Genomic DNA, 14,992 nt, shown 5'->3' on the forward strand with positions numbered 1-14,992 from the left:
GGCAGATGACTGACAGCCTCAAGCTGAGATGATGGAGCTCACGTCCTTTCACCAGCATCCCCCCGAATCCCTTCCTGCCAGTCGGCTTTGATGTTCTTGTTACAACATGACCGCGGTTCAGACAGACTGGGGGGGGCTCGGCCTCTCAGAGTGCAGTTAACCTCTGTGACCCCTGCTGAGAGATGCACAGCTGTCTTTGTCTGGAAGGCATCCTCCAGTGACATCATCCAGATTTCTGAAATCCTCTGAAAGAACTCAAAAAGTGTAATTCTCACATCTAGCTGCAGCTCTGGTTAAAACGAAGCTGAATGCAGCAGGAGGACCAGAGTGTGGATGGACTGTTTTCATTTGACAGGAATTAGTTTTTGCTTTGCTATCAACACAAAAACTTGATCTCAAGTGGTTTGCATGCCAAACTGCACACTCGTGATGTCTGCTGTTCAGACGTGGAAATTTCTTCATGATTTGTTAAGCTATTTTAAAAAAAAAAAAACTCTTGATATTGAATGTCTTTTTTTCTGCTGCCAGAGAGTCTTTTCTGATGTGGTCTGTGGTGTCGTCTGTCTGTTTCAGGTCAAACATGGACACTCTAAGCTGGTGTGGTGTTCACTGGTTGGAAAAGTCTTCTACTACTATCGCAACCAGGAGGACAAGGTTCATTAAAGAACTCTTTCTCTAGTCTAACTCGAACCCTGACGTTTCCTTACCTGCACTGAATTTAGACTTTTGTTAGACGTTAGTAACCCTCCGAACCCCAAAAACCCACCGGCAGGTTTAAAAGCCAAAATTACACCATTTATCTGAGCTAGAAACAGAAAGAAAATCACTGGATTTTCTGCTTTCTAAAAGTCATGCATAGAGGACATTTCTGAGTTCTCTTTACTTCTAGTCATGGTTGAACTGTTTCCATGGAGGTGCAGGACTTTATATTGCAGTGAAAAATGAGCCCACAGTGGATAAAAATCTGACAGGAGCAAAAAAAAAAAAAATGCAAGAAATTACTTGGGGTTCAGAGGATTGAGACTCATCTCAGCAAGATTTTGCAAAAACATGCTCTTTAGCAACGGTCTTAATCTGTACAGTTAAGACACTTTTAAAAGATAAAAATCTGAACAACTGAAAAGAAAGATGTAAACTAGTTATCTAGAAATATGGTGTTTTTAACAATCGGTTACACAATTAAAAGGAGATGCAGTTACGTCTATTTAATGTGCTTTCTTTAATCAAATATACTTGATTCTTAATCTGTATATTGTTGTGTGTCTTGGTCATGTATTTACTGAGTTTCTTTCTGTTCCAGCTGCCTCTGGGTCAGCTGCAGATGAGGGAGGCTTCAGTCCAGGAGGTGGATCGTTCCTGTGATTCAGACGAAGACTACGAGACAGGAAGTCGAGGTTTCCTCTCCTCCCACTGCACCTTAGTGGTCCAACCCAGAGACCAGAGCCCCACATACCTGCTCATTGGCACCAAGCAGGAGAAGGTAGTGGAATGTCTTAATAAATATGTAGTCCATCCAAGCAACTGGATTCAAACTTGCATCATGTTTTATTTCACATAGGATACGTGGTTGTATCACCTGACTGTGGCAGCCGGTAGCTGTGCCATCTTTAAAGTCGGCACAGAGTACGAGCAGCTCGTCGGTAAACTCCTTGATGCAGAGGGAGACTCTGGTAAGAACTTGTACATGTTGCAGCTTTATTGAACCAGTAAGCCAGTGTATTAGGTTTCTTAATAAATAAATATGATCATTTTTGTTTATTAGAAGACATTAGAGATGACTTTGACTTTGAATTTAGTGTGCAGTTCCCTCAAACTGTCTAAAATGGAGAAAGTTGATTACTTCTAAAGGCGCAAGATGCTGAGAATAAGTACAGGTTTTCTACAATTTAACAGTAAATAACTGTTAATGTAAAGACAAAGCAACTGCTATGCAAAGATACAGGGGAGAAAATGAAGTCACATTTTCTCTGTAGCTGAGTTTCCATAATGTATTATTACTGGCCTTTTGAAGAAAAAGTGTCACTGCGAAATTTGAATAAATGTCCTCAAAATTTCAGAAAAACAAGGTTTCCTGCTCACTTGAAGAAGTTTTAGTCTTTTTTGAAAAAGAGTTAATGCGTTTAATGTGAGTTAGAAACACCTCAACGTTGACCTCACACAGCTGATGAGCAGTTTCCACCTCTTTCATTGTCTTCGTGTCTGGACAGGGTTAAATATGGACGAGACCAGCTGACATGAAAAAAATGACGACTTAACTCTGTCAATTGAGAACAATTCCTAAAGACTTCTCTCCATTTTTCTCTTGTATACGGCTAAAGTTTTGTTTCTTCTTCATTATTTTTTCAGTTGGTGTCAAACTACTTGTTTTGTCTCCAACTTCTACTGTTCATGGAAGTCATGCATAGCCGAGCGTACACCTCCAACTTTTACGCAGCTTTGTTAATGAAATGAGAACAAGCTTCAATTGCCTTTTTTTTTTTTTCGAATTTGTGCAACAATTCAAAAGTTTACATTAAATTTTGATGACATGTAAATGGAAACATGGCTGTTGTAATCCCAGTTTCTCTGTTCTATGTTTTGATAACTGGTCTGGCTGTGTGTGCATGTGAGTCCCTCCCTTTGAAACAGTTTGCCTGCCCTGCTTTTATAAAGCCCGAAAAGACCAACTTTCCTCCCTGCATTATTAAAGTGAAAGCGCAGTCCAACATTTTGCTAGCTGCTATGTAAAGCAAGGACTTTTTAAAAGCGTGTTAATGTGTTTTTACTCCACCAAGGAACACGGTGGAGTTATGTGACGATCGGCGTAATTTGAATCCTTCCGTCTGTGCACAACATTACTCAAAAACAGAATATCCTACTACAAATCCACCACTGCAGACTTATTGGGACTTATCCGTTGGAAATGATACAAGGAACAATTGATTAAATTGTAGGGATGTTTCTGAGTCCCATCAATTCCCGTAGCCTGCTACATATTTAGGTCACGTGACTCGTTATCCGTACATAACGTACACACGCCTGTGCTCAGTGTAACGTCATTTTGTTTGTGGGTACATCTATATTAAATGGACACATTCTATGTTGCTGTGATTCGTGAACATCAATAACTGATAAACAAATGCTGCATTTCTCCAAAAATATGCTGCATTTCTGACAATGCCATATGGGGGAATGAACAGCCTTGGCAGTGTACTGCGCTCTCTGAATGCTTTTCTAGTTTATTTATGCTATTTACCTAATTTGGTGTCATGGACAGTGAGACAGACACACATGGACAGATAAGTGAAGTGAAGATAACATTTTAAAGGTCATTAAATTCAATGTTTTCACATTGCTGGTGTGGATTAATGGTTGTGGCTGGGATATTATCTGTTGGCCTGTGTTGTCTTTCTGGTTGTAAATGAAAGTGAAGGGAGACGTGGTCACCGTGCCCCGTTTGTTTTGGTCTGAGATGCTGCCGCTCTGTCTCTGACGTCCAGCGGTTTTGAATGCAGCCCCTTTAAGGAAACTGGAAGTAGCTAGTTGTATTACAGAGTCCGTTCATTAAATACGTACTACTTTTGAGGTTAAATCAATGCAAAACGCATTAGTGTACTTTTATATTGTCACGTAACACCAAGCATAGTTGCAGTGTGTTTTCTCAAGGAGCAAAATGTTTCCTGCAGTGGCGTTGGTTCTTTCATCACATGCATTTCATTTTGAAGAGGTAATCCACACTTATTTCTATATGCAAAAATAGAAGAAAATGACAGATCCCAGAGTTAGTGCTTTGTATTCTATATTGAGAACACTGAAGAAAAACATATGTTATACTTATACAAACACAGTAAAAACATCGACTGAAGGGCAAAACTTGCTGCGTCTCTCTATAAGGGAATATAAATTTCCACAGTAGCAGCTACGTGTTATTTTGATCCTCATCGTCTGACAGCCTTAATCCACTCTGCAGACACTGTTTACGACTGGAGCACAGTGTGTGAATTTTTGTCAGCTGTTAGGTCATTACAGCTTTGAAACTCAATCTTTGCTCGTCTGTGTGTGTGTGTGTGTTTGCGTGGGTTAATATATACTGTGTGTGTGTGTGTCCTTCTCGTTTTCTGTTCCCAGACTCTGTGTTGTGGAAAAGCGAGGCCTTGAGCTTCTGTAAGGAGGGTCTGCGCTCGCCTCTCACCACTCTGCCCTCTGAAGCCCTGCAGACGGAGGCTCTCAAGCTTTTCAAGGTCAGCCTCTCCACCTCTCACCGTCCGTTCCTTTTGTTCCAACCCACTTGCTTTTGATTCTCCTCTTCTCCTTTTATCTGTTTTCCTCTTTCACTGTGAGGGTCTGTTCAAGGCATCATCCATCCTCCAGCTCCAGTTTGTCCCCTCTTTTACCCTCCTCCTCTTACTCCTGGATGCGCTCCCTCTCTTCTTTTTTTTCCCCCCTCCTGCCTCTACACCAGATCAAAGGCTTAAGGCCGAGGGGCCCGGCTCATCAAAAGTGTAGAAGAGAGATAATGGCCTTGATTATCTGCTCTGATTGAGGCTAACCGTTCCTGTGGTTTACAGCCAGTGTGAAAGCAGCCCCTCTTTGAGGAGCACACATGGGAGGTCAGGGGCTTCAGAAAGTGGCAGCAATGGATATGGAAGCTGCAGAATAGGCGGGGAAGAAATGGGATCAGAGCAGATGTAGGAAGATGGCAGATCCTTTTCCTCTCTTTTCAACCCCGGAGCCCTAAGTGTGCCCACCCAGAAGCCCCCTCCCTGCCCCGGTTCATGCTTCACAGGCCCCACCAGCTACAGTAGGGCTGCGGGATTGAAGGCTGAATGGATCGGCTCTTTCTTTGACCAGCCAGCCTTAAAAACTGTCCCGAACACGCACAATGAAACAGTGAATGGAGGTGACGTGCCTTTCAAGTCCATGCTCTGCCTCGTGTCTTTGAAGTATTAATGAATCTGACAAGACTGATAAACTGTTAAATGGGCTCTTTGTCTTCAGCGGTGAATGAGAGCAGAAATAATGAACTTCCCTCACAATGGAGCTCTCACTGACTTGGTGCCATTTGGATATTTTTGTTGCTCTCACCCTCCGGTTCTGTATTTCTCTAACAGTTTTAAGTTGTATTGAATCTGTGCTGCTTCCAGAGTACATTTAGATTCCTGCTGTGTGTGTTTGCCTCCACCTGCTGGCAGCTGAATGTCTTCCATGTCTTTGCTTCTCTGCAGTCCTGTCAGCTCTTCATCAATGTCCTGGTCGAGTCTCCGTCTGTCGATTACCACACCTCGCTGGCCCAGAATGCTTTGCAAGTGTGCCTCACCCACCCGGAGCTGCAGAATGAAATGTACTGTCAGCTCATCAAGCAGACCAACCGGCGGACGCCACACAACTACTCTCTTACGCAGGTAGAATAGAACAGATTGTCTTCATTTGTCATTGTGCATGTACAACGAAATTTTAGTGCAAAACAGTTAAATGCATCAAGTCAGAGGTATGTAGGTAAAATAAAACGAATAAATTGAAGGAAAAAAGCTGGGCTGTCACAGTAAAGACCTGACAGAAGTGTTTAAAGAGCTGTGGCAACAAAAATGTACAATATTGTAATTTTATTTGTACTTTAATAAATGGAAACAAAATGCATGATAGAAAAAAATGTATGACTATAAAAAAGAGAATTCTGTTCTTGCCATTGGTTAACTCCCTGAACCCCAAACAGTTTCTGGACATTTTATAAATAAAACAAAGTGAATTTTACTGCTTACATTTTGAATTTGTTTCCGTACTCATCTCCTGTCTGAATTTTTGTCACATGACTGTTTCGGCCATTGAGTTTTTTATAAGGTCTGGTTCATGGAGAAGATATATTTTTGGTACATTTTTAAAATAGACGTGTAGAATAATGCATTTTTTTTAATGAAATCTCATGATTTTAAGCTTTGAATTATTTGAGTTTTCCAACATGTCTGCATCATATCACAGATAAGTAGTTCAAGGGCTGCTGGAAAGTTGATAGTCTGATTCTTTCTGTTTTCACGCTTTCTGGCTCTGATAAATGGTGTAATTTTGGCGATATTTAAATATAAAGACAACGTACCTTTCAAACATGCAGGGCTACTTTATTAAAATTGAAGATTTTCTACCCTTTCTTGTCTCTTTTCATAGTGTTGGCAGCTGTTGTCTCTGTGTGTGGCTCTGTTCCTTCCTCAACAGCATTTCCTCTGGTACCTGAGGCAGTACCTGCAACACAATGCGGACCCAAGGTGCGCTAACTTAAGCCTGACTCTTTAAGATATAGCAGAAAAACTCCAAAATACCAGTGCTGAGGAGGCTTTCTAGTGTATCTCTAGATCTATTTTTCTCCCTACGCAGGAGCGAAGTTGGGAAGTATGCGGTTTACTGTCAGAGATCTCTGGAGCGAACTCTGCAGAACGGAGAGCGGGAGGCTAAACCTTCACGTATGGAGATAGTTTCCATCCTGCTGAGGAACCCGTACCACCACTCTCTGCCTTTCAGCATCCCAGTTCACTTCATGAACAACACCTACCAGGTAACACAGAGCTACTAAAGTCCAGTTTTGACATAAAATGCAAGCAAAAGCTGCATCTACCTGATAATTTCATCTTGTTAATGTCCTATCGGCACAGATTTCTTTTCTGGTATATATTCAACCTGGCATATTTTCCATTAATGTCACTATTGTTTGTGGCTTTTATGCAAATCAATTTCAGTGTTTGTTTTCAAGTCTGACTAAAATTAAACACAGAAATTAGCTGCCTTTAACAAACCCTTTTCTAACCGTATTAGTGTGTACTTTCTGAGCTGAGTGGTCGATCCTGCCAGTCTTTCCTTCCAGCTGATTTTGGAAAAGCCAACCTCCTGGCTGCACATTCATTAGCTGTAGTCGCACAGCTGGGATTCCTCTCATCGTTGGACACGTGGAAATTTTCCAAGTCTTTCCCGCTCTTTGCAGAGAAAGTTTTCCTCCTCATTCGGCAGCAGAAGCACGAGTTGCAGCAACAGATTTTTGATATCTTTTTGCCTTTCTGCTTCCATTCGATCAATGAAACTCACACATGCAAACAAACCAGCATGTGATTCAGTCAGACGGCAAACACCTTGAATGTAGTTAGCAAAAGGTCCATTCAGCTAATAGCTGTGTTTGCTTTCAATCAGAATCAAATAAAAGTTAGAATAATTCATGTAAAAATATCTGCCATCCTTGTTTTGTGTGTTTCCCTGAATCTCTACAGCGGAGGGGCAAAGTTAGCATGACTCTTAGCGCCACAATTAGTGGAAAAATACACAAGAAATACCTTTTAAGTTGCATGTATTTCAACCCAGTTCCACACATTCCTGCATGCACTTGCTATAAAGAAAGAAAGCAGCATCAGTTGATAATCCAGGGTTATTTTCAGTCTTCGCTTCCTCATATAGCTGCCATCTATAGATCTAAGCTGCTGTTTTTTAGCTGCTAAAAGGATTTGATAACACATCTCCACCACCCAGTCATAGTGGCTAGGCTTCTCCTGGTTTGCTTCTTTTGAATAGAAATGAGACATTTCTTGCGTTTTCTCCTGTAGGTGGTGGGTTTCGATGGCTCCACCACAGTTGAAGAGTTCCTCAACACGCTGAACCAGAGGATTGCCATGAGGAAGCCACAGCTGACTGGCTTTGCCCTTTTCACTGATGATCCGTCTGGCAAAGACTTGGAGCACTGCCTGCAGCCGTCTGCCAAGGTAGGACTGAGGGTCACTGAGCAAAATAAACTCCACTGCACACCGCCGAAGCTGCCGACTTACTGTGGTACATCAGCTGAATTATTAAACTCATGTTACCTAATAATTTAGAAGATCAGCTGTGAGTAGTTTGGAACTATTTCTGACAAATGTAGACCCTTCAAACACTTTGGAACATTTGATTTACAGATTAAGTCATAATGGAGCACATCATAGCACTCCTCTGTAATTTAATTCCATTCAATCATGTTTAAAGTTTCCACTTCAGTTTCATTATGGTCGCTGAAATTGTTCCATCATGTTTACCCCACAAAAGAAACGTCTCTTACTCCTTGTGGCAGTTTTTGGTACAGATCAGTGTCTTTAATGTAGATACTGCCACCTGCTGACCAAAACAAAAACAAGGAATAAGTCTAAGTGGAGGTAAAGCAAGGGAAGTTCATTTGTATAGCGGATCTCAATAACAAGGTAGTTCAGAGTGCTTTACATAGAACTTACAAAGCTTTAGGCAAAGTGTAAAGGAACACAAAGCAATATAAATATGACATTTGAATACAATTAAAACAGTTCAGTAAAAGTTACTTTGCAGTTTAACATTTTCAGAAGCCTTGAATTTGGTTTAATCTACTTGGTTTAAAAGTTTTCGGCCTCAATTTAAAAGAATGTGCAACTTTCTGTGAGTTTGTTCCAGATATGTGGTGCTTAAAAGCTAAAAGCTGCTCATTTAGGGTGACTTTCATCCCTTTTGCCAGATCTGTGATGTCATTTCCAAGTGGGAGCAAGCGCTAAAGGAGCTACATCCTGGAAAAAATGAGGGCACACGGATTGTCCGACTGACATACAAGAGCAGGTACGATTTCATATTTGGGCTTTGCAAGACTCCAACAGGGTCAGCAGCATCTTTTACATGCTGTCAGTAACATTTGTCCCCAGAAGAGGCTTCTACAACTTATGAGAAATAAAGTGCATTATGGATAAGTCCAGAAAAATTGATTATAAGGCAGTGTTTTCTCCTCGTGTGCATGTGCAGGCTGTGTTTCAGATCTCAGGTGAAAGGAGAAACAGAGCGAGAGCGCCTCCTGCTGGCGTACCAGGTGAATGATGAAGTTCAGCAAGGCCACTTCCCTGTGAACAAAGAGCTGGCTCTGGAGGTGGCTGCACTCATGGCACAGGTCTGGAACAGCTATGCCAATTATTATTCAGATTTATTGTGCTTTAAAGCCATCTTTCTCTTTCTAATCCTCTGCTTTCTTTCCTTTTCTTCCCTCCAGGTTGAACATGGTGACTTGGAGCGACCAGGAGCTTCTTCTCCCACCGGCTCTCCTCAGCCTAAATCTCAGCTGATTCTCCTGCAGGCATTAGAACGCTTCTATCCCAAACGCTACAAACAGGACTGCAGCTCAGAGCAGCTCAGGTAAACTGCTAAACACCAGTGTTGTTCAAATAAATACGGCTCTCCTATGTACAGATTTGTGTCGTGTTTTGCTGTATCGTGTGGCGAAAGAAACAAAGACTAACAGACAAAAACAGAGAAATGTCATCACATCTGTTGTTCCCACATTTATGTTCTTGTTTGTTGTTTGTTTATCTTCTGCTTACCCTCAGCCAAACTGGTCAGAGCATGTGGCTGCTCTCACTGAGCCGGTTCTGCTTTAGGGAGTTGTACAACGTCATAGTTGCAAATATAAATTACAAAAGAATAAAAATTAACTAAATAGAATATTCTAAAAATATATAAAATTTAACAAGTGCATGAATAAATGAAACACAAAATAATGCATGTAAAATAAAATGAAAAACAGAGTTTGCCCATTAAAGATCCACAGAATTCTTGTATTTATTTGGTTTCCATGTATGTTTTTTTTTTTAGGGTCACAACTTAAGTTCAAAATGAGTCATGTTCATTTCGGTAATTATTAATACTGTAGGGTCTAGAAATCTTTAAATTAGTCAGGTAAAGTTGGATTTTTCTTTATTTAAAAAAGAGCTATAAAAGATTTTTAATACTTAATATGCAAATCACTTTGGTAAAATCACATCATAAGTTACACTGTATTGGTCATAATTATCCTATGTATAAACTTGCTTATTTAACTCATAGTGCTGATCATATATTGTTGTGAACTGACTTAAAATCACACTTTGTCATCACACAAGACCAGATTAGACACAGATGCTGTAGGGTGTATTGATTCAGAATTTTAAATAATGCAGCTAGAAATGATATTTGAACAAACCCCTGCTGTTTCTCTCCTTTCAGAGATCTTTCTGAGCGTCTGGCCACTAAGTGGTCGATGCTACGTGGGTGCAGTGCATCCGAGTGTGTGAGAATATATCTGACTGTGGCTCGGAAATGGCCCCTGTTTGGAGCCAAACTCTACGGTGCAAAGGTAAGAAAAAAGAGAAAATTCTCAGTCATTTAATGTTGTTGTTTCCTGTCCTGTTACTGACTTACCTGCTGCAGGACGTTCGGGCTGCATCTATTATTATTATTATTCTGCTGCAGGCTTGTTTATATTTCCTTTCATCAATCACCATTTTCCTGCAAAATGATGTTGGTTGGGACCTTATTTTGTTGGGACATGCTTGAAAAATTAGACTTTCCTTCGAACCCGTGAGCAAACCGGTGGTGCAAGAACATCCTTGTTAAACGTCAAATGCTCTCAACCCCTTGTTTGTAGCTCTTTACTTCCATTCAGTGAAAGAACCAAGCAGCCTGCCTCATTGCATGATCCAAGCCTTCACGCTAACTTGCTATTTTCTGCATGTACGAGCTGGGTGTTGTTTCTCATCGTGAAGAGAATTTTTAAAATATTTTTCCCCTGGATGTGAACCCTATTAATAAAAGTCTGCAAGTGTCATCACATCAAATGAGGGAAAATCTGGATAGCCTCATTAGCATGTATGGCTAACCGTTTGTAGTGTTTGCTTAATGGTAAAGAAACTGAAAACTGAAAGCACCCTGGGGCTCACAGGTGTATTTGTTAGGCTTGAAGACCAAGCGAGGAACCCTGTAATGTTTCTTGGGATGGCTACATGAATAAAATAAGCTTTCTTTGTCGCCCCGGTCCACAGCCGGTCCCTCCTTCTCCTGTTGAGCAGAGCCAGGTGTGGCTGGCAGTCAATGAGGACGGATTGTGTGTGCTGGACTACACAATGGTAAGTTTCAGTCTGTGCAGAGGAAACACCTCCATTACACAAAAAATAAAACAAAGTCTGATTCATTTAAAACATTGCAGAATTCAGAAAATGTGTTCTTTTGCCATTTTAAGCTCAAAAACTGGGACTGCTTTTAACAACTGCAGTGTTCAGCTGCTTTGGCCACAGCTGCACAGTTTTCCTGACCCGCTGGTCTGGAATGATTTTTATTCTGTGGTGTTTCAAACACCAGAAATCCAAAGGAAAATAAAAGCGGCCAGCCTCTGATTTGACATACTTGACCCTGACAGACTGCACTTCCAACATGTAAACTATGTTAAAGTGAGCTCTGTAATTTTCAGCAGCCCCACGTTGATCCGTTTCAGTCTTGGTCTGGCGTGCTGCGCTTTCTGAAAGTCAGAGGGAAAAACAAAGCGAAAGTCGGACCAAGTTTCTGGAAATTATGTCACACTTCTTCACACTCAATTTAACCCTCAAAAAAGCTGAAACCAACAACCGAATTCCGTGCTCTATAATGGGATCGGCAATAAAACATGTGCATGCTCCCTGTTTGTATCCGTTTCGCTGCACGTTTCACACTGGCAACGCTTTGGTTTCTCAGCACACGCTGGTCACGTACTCCTACCAGTCTGTGATTACCTTCGGTGGCTGTCGTGACGATTTCATGGTGGTCACGAGTCAGCAGAGGGAGCCGGGAGTCGGGAAGAAGAGCGTGGAGAAGCTGGTCTTTGCGATGGCGAAACCAAAGGTACGAATCCTGTGTGCATCGGCACAAATATTCAGTCTGAGTTTTAATTTAATTAGATGATTCTGAAGCAACTTGTAGCAAAGAGGGAACCTATGCAGTCTGTATTTGGTGCATGAAAAGATTATGGAGCAGCTTAACTATTGTGAAAATATTAAAAATGTGTGATTTGGTTTAAAAATAGATCATTTTGAGTCTGCGGTATGAAAGGAGCTCTAAATGTTGTAACCTAAGAGTGCGTGAGTATTATATTAGTAAAAAAAAGTGTTTGACAGAAAAATGTTCCATCTCTGAGCTCAAACTGTGCTGTCAGTTTACCCAGAATTCACTGCTCTGATTTCATTCTGTACACCACTAATCGCTACAAATACCTGTGTTTTCCCGTGTAATCAGATTATTAAATTGTCAAGAAGGAGCCTTTTGAATCATTTTTCCAACATCTAAGAATCTAATATCTGGATATTTGTCTAACATGTGTGTTTATTGTACATATTTAATCTTTAAACTTCTCTGAAATTGTATTGGTATGTGTTGTTGTCATGGTTTCTTATTTATTTTTGTCTGGCTGTTATGCTGCAAGCAAATTACAAATGCACGCTAACAGGACAGAAATGAAATGAAGTAAAGACAGCTAAAAGTGATAAATGTACAATTCAAATAGGAAAATGGACACACAGTAAATTAAGCTCGAGGTTATTGATAAATGATTGAAATATTTCCGGTTCTGCTAATAGTAGTACAGATGTAAAGCTCACTGTCACAAAATTCAAACAGATGTTTACAGTTATATAAAAAACTATACTGACTGTCCTTGTACCCTTTTTGAGTTTTATTTTTTATTTGAACATGAATGTATTTTATCAATCTTGTTATCACTTAGCTGTTAAATTTACTACCATATCTTACGGTGTGGGCATTAATGATGAGGCAAAAGAATATTATTCATTGCATTTTTCATTTGTCATATTCAAGCAGTTGAAAAAGGCTGGATTCTGCTGTTTTATTACTTAAATTTTGGGAAGCATAATAATTCACTTTCTGTCACAACTGCATGAAAAATATGTTGGGAAACCAGCTTTAGTGAGGCGATGTTGGGATCTGTGTGGTGTCGCCTACAGAAAGTGCAGGTGGGACTGAGCATTGAAGGTGTTGAAGTTGTATAAACTGAAACTGATCCGCTGATTTATCCGTTTTTACACGAGATAATGAAGAAAGCAGCCCGTTTCTCTTGTTCCGTCTGCAGAATCTCGCTGGAGCTTTAACACAGCGTTGTGTTACTGCTGCAGGTGAAGCTAATCTGGCTAACGTTGTTCTCGATTGCACGGCTGCTCGGGTGTTTTGCATTTTCTCTGCCTCCTCGGCTCCCCAGAATCAAATGAAACACATTCAGATCATTGTGTTAAATCCATTAATCTGGCCCGTTTTCAGATCCTGGAGCTGACTCTGCTCATGGCCAGCTACATTAACCACTGGAACCCCAGCCTCCCTCCGGCCTCCCAGCAGCCCCTGGGCCACTGGGACGTCGACAGCAGACACTTTCCCTCCATGAACTACACCACCAAGGGCCCGACGCTACTGTGAAGCACGACAGAGACTGTTTAACTACAGGGAGACACTTCACATCCACCCGGAGTGCACTGGGTTGCATTTCCTGGTTTTTCTCCCACAAACAGGTACTCCGAGATCATTTTTTCGACTTTTTTAATATGAAGATTTAGATTTAGAAACATCGGGGTCAGCCTTCTTAGAATATTTAATTTAATAGAAGTGTTTTAACTCTGCTCTTCTTAGGTCACTCAATTTGTTGTTGAAATCGAGCGTCAGAATTACGTTCGAAATGTTGTAATGATCTGGGAAATGGCCACTACTTGTCACACATAAATGGCAATAAACCAGAGTTTAAATTCATTAAAGAGGTACTGGCTAAGTAGAAAGGAGCCGGTGCTACATGTGAGAGGACACATTCGTAGATTTTAGTGTCTTAATTTGATATAATCCCAATATTAATCTAATTTAGGGCCGGGACTAACAGTTATTTTCATCATAAATTAACCTAAATGGAAATATTAGCAAACGTCTGTCACAGTTTTCCAGATTATTCCAATTTATTCAAACAAAATAAAAGCCCAAATATGTTGAATTTAGCTTCATATAAAAAATTTGAATGAGTAAACATTCATATTTAATTTGCTGGAATTTGTGATTTTTGTGATACTTTTGCTTAAAATGAGCATCAGAATAGTCTGTGATTAATTTTCTGTTGATTTATTACGTATGTGTTTCTGCTCTTGTAAAAAAAAAAAAACAACAGAAAAACTGGGAGAAAAAGGAACAAATTTAAGGATCCGTTCTTTAGTTTTGTTGTTGTTGTTCATAGTTCGACTCATTTAGTATTAGCAGGTCAAAAGAAGAGATTTAAGTGTGCAAACAGTTTGACCCAGACATGCTAATTAGGTAAAATTACACAATAAGAAAACGGGTTCTAAAATAAAAATATACTGTGTGAATAAGCCCTCTGTGAAAATGTTCATTTTCTGGTCGTCCTCTAATTACACTTTATTTTGAAAACCACAAGAAGTACGCTATATATTACTAATCCCACCACTCAGTGTTTTAATAATCAGCAGACTAACAAAAAAGGATTTTGTTTTTTAAAAAGAGCTACCAAAATATTTTAATGACTTGAACTGTTTTGGATAAACCACTGTCTTCTGCTTGTGTTTATATTAGTTATTTATTTTCTCTTTTTAACGTTTTTGGGGCTTTTCGCTAGAAAAACGAAATGCTGTTGTTGTTATTTCCACAGTGGTCACGTTTGTGTGCGAGAACCTCCGGTTTCCTTTGTGTAGCTGAGTAATTTAAGAGCAGAGTATGTTTGGTTACTGTATTAGAATGCGTTACAGATGTTTAGTAGATTGTGTCTTTATGCCGCTTGTATGTGTGTGGTAATAAAATAAATGCTACAATCCTCCTTTTGTGTATAGCAGCCTATTTAATACTAAGTACATTTATCAAGTAACGTGCTTATGTGAAGGACTTTTATACATTTAGGAGTGAAACGAAGTAATTTTACTCCACTACAATTATCTGACAGCTACAATTTCTTTTTTTGCAAACAATACTTTTAGAATCTAATTTGTCCAATTAAGTTAAGTCATTGTCATATATTTTGCACTTTATCCAACATATGTGGACAGGATTTCCTTTTTAATAAAGAAATAAGATTAAAAATGCACCTGACTGATTTTAATAAAAAGAATTATGGTCCTACAGTAGAATTTATGATGTAAATTTACAGGAAAAATGTCAGTATTATAGTTAATACGCAACAATATTTATTATATATAATTAACTTAATTATTACATTTAGGGACAT

The 14,992-nt window shown here is 39.9% G+C and overlaps 1 protein-coding gene across 1 annotated transcript in view; it reads left to right on the forward strand.

The window, feature by feature from the left end:
• plekhh1 (pleckstrin homology domain containing, family H (with MyTH4 domain) member 1) overlaps nucleotides 1-14,587 on the forward strand; it is a 42,866-nt gene extending 28,279 nt beyond the window's left edge. The window contains exons 16-30 of the mRNA XM_022196997.2: nucleotides 574-654; nucleotides 1,301-1,480; nucleotides 1,559-1,670; nucleotides 4,108-4,220; nucleotides 5,205-5,381; nucleotides 6,139-6,236; nucleotides 6,346-6,523; nucleotides 7,557-7,712; nucleotides 8,465-8,562; nucleotides 8,743-8,884; nucleotides 8,984-9,126; nucleotides 9,973-10,102; nucleotides 10,788-10,871; nucleotides 11,473-11,619; nucleotides 13,045-14,587. Coding sequence (XP_022052689.2) covers nucleotides 574-654; nucleotides 1,301-1,480; nucleotides 1,559-1,670; nucleotides 4,108-4,220; nucleotides 5,205-5,381; nucleotides 6,139-6,236; nucleotides 6,346-6,523; nucleotides 7,557-7,712; nucleotides 8,465-8,562; nucleotides 8,743-8,884; nucleotides 8,984-9,126; nucleotides 9,973-10,102; nucleotides 10,788-10,871; nucleotides 11,473-11,619; nucleotides 13,045-13,197 — 1,992 coding nt within the window. The 3' untranslated portion in view covers nucleotides 13,198-14,587. The remainder of the gene's footprint in view (nucleotides 1-573; nucleotides 655-1,300; nucleotides 1,481-1,558; nucleotides 1,671-4,107; nucleotides 4,221-5,204; nucleotides 5,382-6,138; nucleotides 6,237-6,345; nucleotides 6,524-7,556; nucleotides 7,713-8,464; nucleotides 8,563-8,742; nucleotides 8,885-8,983; nucleotides 9,127-9,972; nucleotides 10,103-10,787; nucleotides 10,872-11,472; nucleotides 11,620-13,044) is intronic.
• Nucleotides 14,588-14,992: the final 405 nt, after the last annotated feature.

This window comes from Acanthochromis polyacanthus, chromosome 1, assembly GCF_021347895.1.
Source record: "Acanthochromis polyacanthus isolate Apoly-LR-REF ecotype Palm Island chromosome 1, KAUST_Apoly_ChrSc, whole genome shotgun sequence".
In the NCBI taxonomy this organism is placed as follows: Eukaryota; Metazoa; Chordata; class Actinopteri; family Pomacentridae; genus Acanthochromis; species Acanthochromis polyacanthus.